Source organism: Chenopodium quinoa, unplaced genomic scaffold (assembly GCF_001683475.1).
Source record: "Chenopodium quinoa cultivar QQ74 unplaced genomic scaffold, ASM168347v1, whole genome shotgun sequence".
Lineage (NCBI taxonomy): Eukaryota > Viridiplantae > Streptophyta > Magnoliopsida > Caryophyllales > Amaranthaceae > Chenopodium > Chenopodium quinoa.
Genome location: NW_018743575.1, coordinates 1,372,826 through 1,385,453, shown reverse-complemented (window position 1 = coordinate 1,385,453; position 12,628 = coordinate 1,372,826). Strand labels below are relative to the sequence as shown.

The 12,628-nt window shown below is 34.9% G+C and overlaps 1 protein-coding gene across 1 annotated transcript; it reads right to left on the bottom strand.

The window, feature by feature from the left end:
* Positions 1 to 1,206: 1,206 nt before the first annotated feature.
* LOC110682683 lies at positions 1,207 to 8,568 on the bottom strand. Its single transcript, XM_021859014.1, has 3 exons — positions 8,412 to 8,568; positions 5,579 to 6,675; positions 1,207 to 1,409 (listed from the first exon to the last, which is right to left on the bottom strand). The coding sequence occupies exon 2, from the start codon at positions 6,669 to 6,671 to the stop codon at positions 5,586 to 5,588; it is 1,086 nt and encodes a 361-aa protein (XP_021714706.1). The 5' UTR covers positions 6,672 to 6,675; positions 8,412 to 8,568; the 3' UTR covers positions 1,207 to 1,409; positions 5,579 to 5,585.
* Positions 8,569 to 12,628: the final 4,060 nt, after the last annotated feature.

Below are 12,628 nucleotides of genomic sequence, written 5' to 3'. Positions count from 1 at the left end.
GCGATGTGAGAAAGACCACCTAGGGAAGGATTATGAGGGGAACCTAGTGACTTGTCGTTATTGCTAGAAGTTAGGACACCGTGAGTATGAGTGTTTCAAGAAAGAAGTAAGAGTGTTTTTAAGTAAGGGAAGGTGAAAGAGTCTAGTACTCCTACCAAGCCACCCAGTCTAGTGGACCTGCACCTAAGGTTGGAACCAGTAGCTGAGCGGGAGGTGTTTCTAAGGGTCGTATGTTCGTGATCAACAACCGTGAGGCTGAAACTTCTTCTGATGCAGTAATTGGTGTTTTCCTTATAAGTTCCTTGTCTGTGAAAGTTTTATTTGATTCGGGTGCAACCCATTCTTTTATTTCTAAGACCATAGTTGAAAATCTTGGGTTAGTGAGTCCTGAATCAGCTTCTCTAGATGTGTCTATTCCGTCTGGGAAAGAGAGGAATTGTTTTAATTTGTTTTGAAGTGTCCCTCTTTCCATTTCGAGAGTAGAATTTCAGTCAGATATAAACTAAACATGATGCAAGAGCATCGACACTACTTTTGGTCCATATTCGACAAGTGTTGACTTGACAAGAGCAGGAGCTATTTGGGCTCGATTTGAATTATTTAGATGATTTTCTTCGTATGTGGGATGCGATTTAGGTTGCGTTTATTTTAGTTATTATCTTGTAATTTATCATAGCCTTTCATTTTTGTATAATCAAGATTTGAAGAGGTTTAGAGTTTTATGTCATGTACTAATGCCTCCTTTTAAAAGGAGTTCTTTAATGATGTAAAAACGAGACTTGTTTTAACTATTGAAAATATGGGAGTTTTTCCCTTCATTGAGTTCTTTGTGATTTCTCCTTTGTGGTAAAATCTCAATCTTTATCAAATTTTGTGATTATTGAAATCTATGATATCTTCTCTAATCTTTGCCATACTTTGTGTTAGGCTTTGATTAAACCCTTGTTGCATCAAACTTGGTGATTGATGTGATAAAAAATTTATCTTTATTATTTGTTCTCTCTCAAATTGCATCTTGAACATTGAAGTTTGGATGAAATTGGGTTTTTGTTGGCTATTTCATATCAATTTGTTGGTTGCTTCATATCAAAACATACGTAAAATTTAGGTTACTGCAGATAGAATAATGTATTTTGATGTTCAATAATATTTGCAAAAGCAAACAATTAATATTTTTTTAAATAAAACAATGAAACAGCGCATTGCCTGGACACAAAAACTAGTTAATTACCCATAAGTCATAACAACTAATTTTTTCATTGTTATAAGATTTCCACGACTAATAACAATCTATCACTCATCACAAAAGGCAAACCATCCAGAATTCGAAATTGGATGACGATGTACAAGCAATAGGAGCAACTAATTTCCTCGGGACCAACAGATACTTGTACTCTTCCTCGAGACCACTGTGACAAGTAAAAATCATTAAGTGAGAAACTCGAATCATCAATTGCCTCAATTTCATGTCTCTATGCAAACAAACCAAAAAAGAATATACTTCCTCTGTTTCTATTTAGTTGACGTGTTTAATTTAGGCAGGCACACATATTAAGGAGAGGAGAGAGAATAATAAAGCAAATGGAGGTACACTAGTAAATGCAAGGTATAAAACTTACCCAAAAGGAAACGTGTCAACTAAATATAAACTTCCTAAATAGGAATACGTGTCAACTAAAAAAAACAGAGGTAAGTATATTTGACAATAAGCCTCGTAATTCATAACCATGACTGCCATTGTCTTTCATAATGGGTAAAAAAGCTGCCCAGTTACCTCAAGAAGCCTTATATACAATTCAACTATCCTAAACAAGTTTCTAGGAGTAGCAGAAGCATCCAACAAGTAGGGTATATATTTTTGGAAAGTGTTTTCATCAATTACTACTTGGCACCCAGAAAACAAAATGAAAAGATCTACATGACTTAATCATAAAACAACCGCCACAAGTATGCATGAATGCATCTCATCTGTGACTCAACTAAACAAAGAACCAAGAAATCATCAAAACATATTTCAACAACATGAGCCAAGAAACATGGAAAAACCTACAAGCAGTAGAGCTCAAACAGCTGCTGATATGCACGAAACCAGACAGCATAGCTCAGAATAGAATAAATTCCAAACACCTCGTACATTAAGGTAACAATAGAAAAATAATAGGGTTTGAGGTGTAACAAATAACAATAGAGCTTGAGATGTTAAATAGCTCAGCATAGCATTTTACAGATGCTATGCCCGAATAGCTCTTCATAGCATTTTGGTCATTATCATTTTAGTAATTATTGACATACCACTGAAAATAAAAACAAATCGTAGTGCAAAGATTTGTGTTCATCAACAGCTAAAGTTCTCAATGTTCAATGGGATATAGCATCTGATGAAGATCAATGACACTACAACCTGAGTTCTCATCTTTTTTTTTAGAAGAAACCTGAGTTCTCATCTAATGCACAGTGTGTATACAAACAGTACACATATTACGCAAATTTCTTTCTTTTATTTATTATTAACATGGAACTATGAAAAGGGAAAAAAAATCAGAATTTAGACACTTGTACATCATCACTGTAGGCCCTTTCTTTCTGACCATCATTAGTTTCCGCAGAAATTGATGTGAAGTTGTAGTTACCCCTTTTGGGAAGTTTATCATCAATTAACCAAAAATAAACAAACTAACCCTAATTTTCACTCTCTTATCACCAGATCTCACATTTCTCTCCCCACTCTCCTCCCCTACTACCCATCCATTTGTTCCCTTCCCGCACTCTCTCCTCCAGCCTCATGTTTCCTCCAACAAATCACCTTAATTGGTAGTGGTTGGCCTGGGTGCTAGTGGCAGCTGTGGAGGTGAGCATGGTGGCTGCCTGTGCTAGGTTTTGTAAAGTGTTGGTGGGTTTGTTGCATATGTGAGTTAGAGGAAAATTGGCTGCAATTATGAAGTTAATCGCTTTTGCCTTAATGTGTGCCCTTAATGACCATAAACCTAAAGATAGAAAGAAGAGAGCAGTACTTTTACTATCCCTTGGACATATTATATTCAGTGCCCAACTTACAAAAGTTACCCGACAGCTATAAACTAATTTTAGCAATCCAAATCTAAAATCAAATATTCAAACGGGTATATAATGTTGACAGAAGAAAACATGGCAGTACCAAATTCATGGCAACCTAGTAAACAAGAAAGAGACAAAAGCAGTGCGAAAATAAAAGGGTGTCAATGTAGATGCAATGTGAGGAAGATGATAGATCATCAAGGAAAAACCTACTTTATCATCTTCCTAGGTAACTGCAAAACAGTCCCATGACATATTAAATGCTCATCTAACATGTAACATCCTAGGAATGAAAAAATATAAGCACCTATTATATCAGGTTTTACCTTACCCAGGAACTCAACACCCAGTCAATTCTCACATGTAGGAGCAAGCAGCGTAAGAAGTCACAAACACCGTATAAAAGAAAGATAACTACCCCTCAAAACCCACCAGACAGCAATCTTGATACTGAGGATCGATCCTTGGTACTCCCAACCCACCCCTCGCCCAACCCAAATCCTCTTCCACCATTGGTCAAGTCAAAAAGTACTTAAAGTTTACAGTCGCTCACATTGAAAAATAAATAGTTACAAACACTGAAACACATGTGTGGCCTCTTGGCAAATCATAAGTTATGATCTTAAAATGCGCCTCTAGAACAAAAATCTGCTTCCCCCACCATAGCATGAGCTATGCTATGAACTTAATCAACAACTACAGTGATGCACAAAAGAGCATACAAAAAAGGTATACTCCCACACTTGCTTTCCTTGTTTAGAAAAGGAAAAGTTGTAGGCTAAACCTACTAAAGAGAGTTGTAGGTTAAACCTACTTTTTTGTATATGCCCTTGTTTATTTCAATTAGAGCTCAAATCTTCCTCCCTCGTTCATTTCTATTTCTTCTTATTATTGCCATTACTGTTTTCTGTGAGCCTAGTTGCAGCAGGAAGATCCGTGGTGGTTGAGTCCATCACAGAATAAGCTTCAGTCAAATATCTTATGAATTAACACATGCGAACAAGCACAACAAATAAGTCCTTAATAATTGTTAGGTCACATTTAGCCCTTTTCTAATTGAACAATGCAACATAGCACAAGCACAGGTTCTACACTATGAAGCACGATGAATGTAAGATTTGAACATAGTACTACATTAGCACAGCAGAAAATAGCCGAACACCATCATGACCTTCACAATGAAATATGAAAATTCTACACCTTCATAGGGCTACCAAATAACAAAATGATACAAGACTCGAAAACTAATCTCGCGTGCAAAATTTTTGGAACAATTATCTACTATATATTGTTAATCTATTAATTCTATTACAAGGAGCATTTCCAATACTTTAAACAGCTTACTAATAATAAGAAAAATTTAATCTTTTGTTCTTAAAAAAAAGTGAGAGTATTATAGTTGGTAATGGCTAGATCGCTCTAAAATGTAGCAATTTTTTACATTGTAAAAATATTGGATCTCCCATTGAGAGAATGATATTCATATACATTGTGAAAATTTTAAAAGAGTTGGATTGATTCTCCACATTACGTTGAGATACATTCTACTATTGCAACATAATTTTTATTTACACATATTTGGCTTACATTCAATCAAAGAGGAATCCCGATATGTAGTTGAATGGAACAATCCTTCAACAATTTTTTAAAGAAAGATTAACAAACCTGTTAGCCCGTGCATCATAAACACTACTGAATAGTTTATTTTAATAGGCAAATGTTTTGTTTCTACTTTAAAAGACGACATACTTGATTAATCCTCCCATTAAAAAAATATTTTACAAACAATTTAACCCACTGGCTAAATACTAGTTGTTAATCAAGTGGGGACAACTTTATCAATTATGTACTAAAATCTTCCATAATGACATTTGATTTATGAAATCATTAATAGCCCTACTTGAAATACATGATCGGAATTAGAAATGGCTAGTACAACTAATTGAAAAGTTTAATTATTTAATTTCTTTTAACACCCAAAATTTATTTATAAATAATAAATAACAAATCTTTTAGAGAACAAATCATTTACTCCATTTGCAATATACTTACTATGAATGAACGGGAAAAACAAGGTTAAGTGAAAAAAATTAAAAATAAAATAATAAAAATAAAAAAATAAAATAAAAAAACTGTTTATCAAAAGATTTTAATAATTATGTGTGAACTTATTACTTCCTCTGTTTTTTATTAGATATATCACTTTCTAAAAAGGGAAGTTTTAATTTCGATGCATCACTTTACTTTTTAGTTAATAAACTCTACCCTATCACATGGGTCCAGTTTTTTCTTTCTATGTATCTCTCTCATCATAAATTGGTTGGAGTCCGCAATTTTAAAAGTGATGCAACTAATAAAAAACGGAGGAAGTAATTTTTCACTAAAGCTAATGTTTTAACGTATTTTTTACTTTTTTTAAACATCAATCCTGATTTTAATACTTAAAAATTCTCTATAATACCGCACGCATCGCATGCACAAAAAACTAGCAACATGTTAATAGACGGAGGGGGGAGAAGAGTACCTGCTTGCTAAACAGAGAGGAAATGAAGCACCTCGTAAGTCTGCGGAAGTTCAAATGAGTAGGAGTCGCAGGCCTTGACGATTACGGTTTCACTAGTGTCTAGCACTTTGAACTTGAAAAAGACAATTTCGATAGTAGATACAGTAGGTGCATTATCTACGGGTATCCAACCAGCAAAGCACAAATTATTGTTGCCTAAATGAAGCATTGCATCGAAGTGTATCCTTTCGACATTCATATCAACTTTGTCCTTAAAGCACGAATCCCACCGGACGTTCAACCATTTTTTCTTGGCTATATGAAATGCACAAAGAAGAGATGGGAATTTATGGCAGTGAAAGTATATCACACCATTAACAACAGCGGCAGAATCAGCCCAAATTGGGAAATCAGGGGTGAGACATTCCCATGTCCCAATACCATCAACATCAACAGGAGGAGTGAAAGCATACAGGGAAGGCAATGAAAGGGGACCACCATAGATGCGCATAAGAATGCGATTGTTGGAAGGGTCAGGAAGTACAGGAATAGACACACTACAACCGACAAGGCTTGTAGGGATAGGGCTGATTAGCTTACAGTGGCCAACGGCAGGGTCAAGAACCTCGGGCGCAAGGCGATTAGATCCAAAGTTGTAAATCTTGCCAAGAAAGCTAACATAGTTGAAAGAAGTGCAATCCTCAATGAAGACAGGAGATGGACGCCACACTGCAGCCTCATCAGACATGTCAAGACTAGAACCACCAAAGTAGTGTGTACGGTTGGATAAGGGAGATGCAGATTGGAGTCGTTGGATTAAAGGTGATCGTGCTATAGAACTTGTCACACCTCCCACTAAGTAGATGCATTCATTCAAAGACACCATGGCATTTGTAAGCTCAACCATGATCAGTGAAGGAAAGCAACAACGAGTCAATTTATTCTGCTTCAGATCCACCGAGTGAAAATCTACACATCCAAAGTAGAGGCTTTCAGTTCCATCTTCTAGTCTATCCACAGGCGGCCTTTGAACGTTCAGTGCCAGCATTAAAATCCTTTTTTCCTCTCCTTGGCCTCTTCGTGATCCGCTACTCTGCTCTATTTCTATCTCCATATCCCTATACACCAAGCAGCCGATAGGATAATCAAACAAACTGGAAACTTACCCTTTAGAGAGAAAATTTGACAAACTTAAAAAGAATTAACATGGAGTTTAATGCATTTATTTCTAAAATCAAATATTCATTAAGCTACTAGAAGTTTGGAAATCACAAATTCGAAATATGGGCATATGGTAGCAGACTTTGCCACTTCATATATCTGTATAATTATAAACCTAAACTAGTTTTTATAAATAAAACAGACTGAATTATAAGAGTATGTGTGAGGGAGGTGGGGAGGAAAGCAAAGAGCATTGAACATGGCATATGTAGGGAATTACATGATACACGTCAGGTGGGGATAAATCAAGAAACAGTCATACAGTCCTAAAAGTGAAAGACTAAGCACAAGCAAGCAACCAACAATATTTACAGGTGCAATCAAATGAGCATAACCAATAAGAATCCCGACTCTCCTTTTATAAGCCTATAATGATGTATGAACCCACCAGAATCCCCTGCCTTCTTACTATTGAGTTCATATAGATAGAGGTCATCCAGTAGAATTTTTTAATAAGGAAAAATTCATGGGAATAATCCCACCTTTGGGCCATTCGATTTTAATAATCCCGCCTTTGGATTATTTTTTAATAATCCCACCTTTACCCCCCGATCTTTTTAATGGTCCCAACCAGTCACGTAACCTTTTATAACAGGTTACATGACACGTGGCGGCCTGTGATTGGTCAAAAAAAAAAAACCAAAAAAAAAAACAAAAAAAAAACAGAAAAAAATTAACAAAAAAAAAAAAAAACAGCCAACCACCAGCCCAGGCCAGCCCCCTGCCGCCGGTACCTGCTCCGGCAGGCGCGCCGGCGCCTCCCTCCCCTTCCTCTCCTGCTTCTCTCTCTCCTCTCTCTTCCTCCATGATCACTCCATCACAACCACCACCAGGGAAATGGCCGAACTGAACTCCCCACCCACGTCCATTTCCGTCCCGGCAGCCACTCCATTACCCTGCCTCAGCCCCGACAACCACCCCTCCCCCTGCCCCACCGCCGAAACCACCCACATCTCAGTACAAAATTGCCTTTTGGCTTTCATTAACTAGTGTCTTGACTTTTTGTAATTCAAGTATAAATCTCAGTTTCCGCTCTCTGTAATTCATCTTTGTTTAACTAAATTAATTCATTCTGCTCACCTACCCACATCCCTCATCTACCCTCCTAAAAAATTATACTTTTCTGAACATTTTTTATTCTTTCATTAGCAAATTAATTACCCTTGAAAAAGAGCAGATTTCTTACAAAGAGTGTACAATTTCAGTTTTTCTTTGCAATTTCAGTTTTACCCTAAATTATGGCTCATACAATTATTTTGGGATGAAAGAAAGAAATAACTAAAATGGGAAAGAGAGATTCATAATTTGAGAACAACAAGAAAGAAGAACAGCATAAGTCCACAACACGAGCAGGCCCGTACCTGAGGCAGGGCAGGAGGGGCGGCCGCCCTAGGCCCAGGGAAAAGAGATTTAATTTCATATTGAATTATCTCGAAAAATATATAATTTTAGGGATATTTGATTCAATAATCAAATTACGCTCATAATTTTCTTTTCTTTTGGATATGATGTTTCATAATCTAAAAAATTTACGAACCCTAAATTTAAAGCACTGATAATTAAATTAGATTAGATCAAATGTAAACCCTAGATTGTGAAATTGATGTGATGATAACAACAACAAACAACTTACCTTAGAAGCTGCTTCAATGGGGGATACAAGAATTAGATTCAATGGAGAACGCTTCAGTGGAGAACGTTGAGTGCGCTTCAATGAAATAACTCAGAGAGGTAGGAAATAGGAATGGAGGCCTTTAAAAGCCATGACCCCCGTAGTTATAATATGGGTTGATAAATAAATGGGCGGATCTTTATATGATTATCAGATGGGCTTTATAAAAGTTTTCAATAAACATATTTTAAATAATAATAATAATCTAATCTAATATATATAAATAAAGTAGGCATTTTTGGAGAGCATTCGGAGCGCCACGTAAGAAATATACTTATTTCGACCAATAAGAAAAAAAATTTGTATTTTATTTTTGAATTAAAAAATTATGTCGCCACCTAGATAAAAGTAACTAATTAGTTTGATATATCTAAAATTTTAATGCCACGTAAATTATAATCAACGAATTAAATTATTTTAACGAAAAAAATAAAGTAAAAATATAGGAAAAGATAAATTTATTAATTCAATACTACGAGTATAAGGAATCCAAAAAAAATATACTAAAAAATATTTAAATGATAAACGCTCATAATAAAGTTTGATACCTATCATTATAAGATAAATTTTGATAGTATTTATGATAAGAAATACAAATTGTTCGTTAATTATAATTAAATTAAAATCTGTGATACCTACCATTTTTTAAATTGACACATCATACGACACAAACAAAATTTCGTATCAATAAAAAACTCCATCAAGCGGATTTTGTGTTAGTAATTTTGTGTTAATTTTTGGTCATCAATGGCCGGGTAATTTGTAGCTTAATTTTTAAAATCCTATATTTAAATTAGTATTTCTAATTATTACTTACATTGTATTAATTTGGGATACTCAACGCTTATATGTTTATGTTTTATTTACTAAATGTTTTTTTACATGCAGATCTAACACATCATACGACATAAATAAAATTCGTATCAATACAAAACCCCATCAAGCGAATTTTGTGTTAGTTTTAGGTCATCAATGTCCGGGTAATTTTTAAAATCTTATGTTTAAATCTATATTTGTAATTATTAGTTACATTGTATTTATTTAGGATACTTAACGATTATTTGTTTATGTAATTGCATACGATTAGATGTTGTATACTTAATATATGGATGGCTTTGGTTATTTTTGGAGATGATGAAAAAATTCCAATGCATAGATTTGATTTTTATATCGTAACAATTTTTCATTTATTGGTAAATATATTGAATTATTTTATATAAATGTAAAGATTTAATTTGTATCAATTTCAATTTGGCTAACATTTCACGGTTCAATTTATCCATTAATGTAAAAGATATGGTAAAACAATGAATAATGATTTAGGATTTAAATTATTAAAAATTTATCATTTCACATTAAAGATTTTATATAACGGAAAAAGATATCATGTTTACAATTTATTTATATTTAATAAATTCATTATAAATTATAGTAAAAAATAAATATTAAACTTTTGTAATTTTTTCCGAAATTATAAATACAATAAATCAAATAATTAAAAATCATAGATGAAAAAACCGTGCATCGCACGGGCTTCCATCTAGTAATAATATATAATGAGCCTATTCAAAATTCTAGACAATGTGGTTGATGACATTCATAAAATGTTGAGCCGTTTTTGGTGGGGTCTCACTCGAGCTATCGTAAAGTACATTGGCAGAATTGGGATAAGCTCTGCGCTCCAAAGTCAATGGGTGGTCTTGGCTTTCGCGATCTTCACTGGTTTAATCTGCCACTGTTGATGAAGCAATTGTGGAGATTTTTGATGAACCCTCATACACTGTGCTTTAAAATAATGAAGGCAAGCTACTTTAGAAGAACTAGCCTTTGTGAGGCAAAGCATGGGTATGACCCAAGTTACATTTGGAGTAGTCTGTGGAGTGTTCTTGGTCTGTTCAAGGAAGGTTTGGGGCGTAGTATTGGTGATGGAAGGGATACGATGGTATGGAAGGATAAGTGGGTGTTTGACAATGAACTATATATCAGCCTGCAAAAACCGCCAAGTGCTGATGATGGTTTGACTATATACGACCTTATGCACGAAGGGGAACAGCGGTGGAATGTGGAGAAAATTTCTGGTTTGTTGGGACATGTGACACCTTCGGTCCTTGCCATCCCATTATCCCAACATGCTGCGAAGGATGGCTATTTCTAGATGGGTACGAGATCAGGCATGTACACTGTGAAAGTAGGTTATTAGCGGGCTAGGGAGGCGAAGGGTGGTGTTGGATTGATCCTTACCGTGGATGACTGGAGATCAGTGTGGCGTCTGGTAGCCCCCCCCCCCCCCTAAGCTACATCATTTTCTATGGAATGCCATCAGGGGTAATATGGTAGTGAAGGCTCGCTTAGCTCAAAGATACGTTACCTCAGAGACGGTCTGTCAAATTTGTGGTGGAGAGGTTGAAAATATTATGCACGTTTTCTTCAACTGTAATTATGCAGTAGATATTTGGAGATACAGCGATTTTGGTGATTTGTTAAATGATGCTCCTGCAGACTCATTCCTTATGCGCTGGAGATGGCTTCGGGAGAAAATAAACAATGCTGATCTTCTGAAAATCGATGCACTCTTATGGGCTAGTTGGAGATGCAGGAACTTGCATATCTTTGAGCATACGCAACCCAATGCCGTGATGTTAGCTGCAAACTACAGCAACTGGGTTGCTGATCATATGTTGTATGCTGCGAAATTGAGCTGCCAGCCTCACAGAACAGCTGGTGCGTGCTAGTGCCAGCAGGTGGTCCTGTCCTCCCCACGGTGTGATTAAGGCTAATGTGGACGCGCATAGGCCAAATGAAGGTAGTGCAGGGTTGGGTGCTGTGTTCCGGAATGCAGAAGGTAGTATTGTCTTGGCTGCAACAAAGAGTGTCGCTTCTTCAACTCCGGAATGCTTGGAGCGCAAGCTGTTCGTTTTGCATTGAACTTGGCAAGAAGATTTGGTTTCTCAAAGCTGTGGGTCGAAACCGATGCCTTGAATGTTGTCAAGGTATTATCGACTCATGGTATACCCGGTTTGGCTCCTATGTTTAGAGTTATAATGAGATTGTGCTAGATAGAGCTTGTTTTGATTATTGTATCTTTTCCCACGCTAAGAGGTGTTGTAACACTTTAGCTCACCTAGTGGCTAGGGGGGATACAGAGGGGAACTCGGAGGTCATCTGCTTTGGGTCTTTCCCTCAAAGTTATGTATCGTTAGCTATGCTGGATTTGGTTGATTAATATTAATGCTCTATCTTCCTCTCAAAAAAATAACTATATACTAAAAGACACAGCAGCAATGACACGTGTCATTTCTTGGTGTGTCCTTAATTTTTTTTTTTTTGAAAGAAAAGAAAATCAATCATAGAATAAAATCTTATACGAAAGTAATTTATTATATATGTTAATAACAAAGATAATTACTTTAAATATAAAAGATTTGATTTACCTTTTCACACAAACATTTATGACTATAATATTAATATGATTTGCGACATATAATGATTTACTACACGAGAGTATTTATATATTTTCCCCCTAAAGTTGTTTATTTATTGATTAGAATTCACAATAGAGTAGTGCATATACTTTTACTACCCCTTGAATGATAATAACCCCGCTCTTTCCCTTCTCTAAGTGAAAATGAGTTATTGTATTAAATTATTTTATATTATTTATGGAAACATTACTATTTACTACCTTAATACATAAAAATTAGTTTGACTATACTTCATAATATTAATATAAACACACACAAAAATCTCATGAAGATCAATATTACAGTATTATTTATTGCCCTCATCCAAAACATGTTGATACTATATATAATTATATCTACACATCAATATTTCAATTACTTAATAGATGATTTTATTACTTTGTATTTAAGAATATCAAATTATTCAATTTATACTTATTAGATATATCCACTTATCTTTCATATTTTAATCAAAGATTGTCCATAGTGTTTTTAGATTTTTTGTTTTATTGTTGTAAAATAATCAATTATATTGAAAAGTTGATATTAATTTTTTAAAATTGTCGTGCATGGCACGAGACCTAACCTAGTTTTTAATATTTCCATACACCAAAGCTTGTATAAATTCTTTGTAAGTTTTTTGGATTTTTTTTTTTTAAAAAAAAAAACAACTGAAATTACATTAATTAAACTGAGTTTGCAACAAACGAAAGGACA

Bases quoted from the DNA above. Each gene is read 5' to 3' on its own strand.
- LOC110682683 (XM_021859014.1), bottom strand. From the start codon at position 6,671: ATGGAGATAGAAATAGAGCAGAGTAGCGGATCACGAAGAGGCCAAGGA.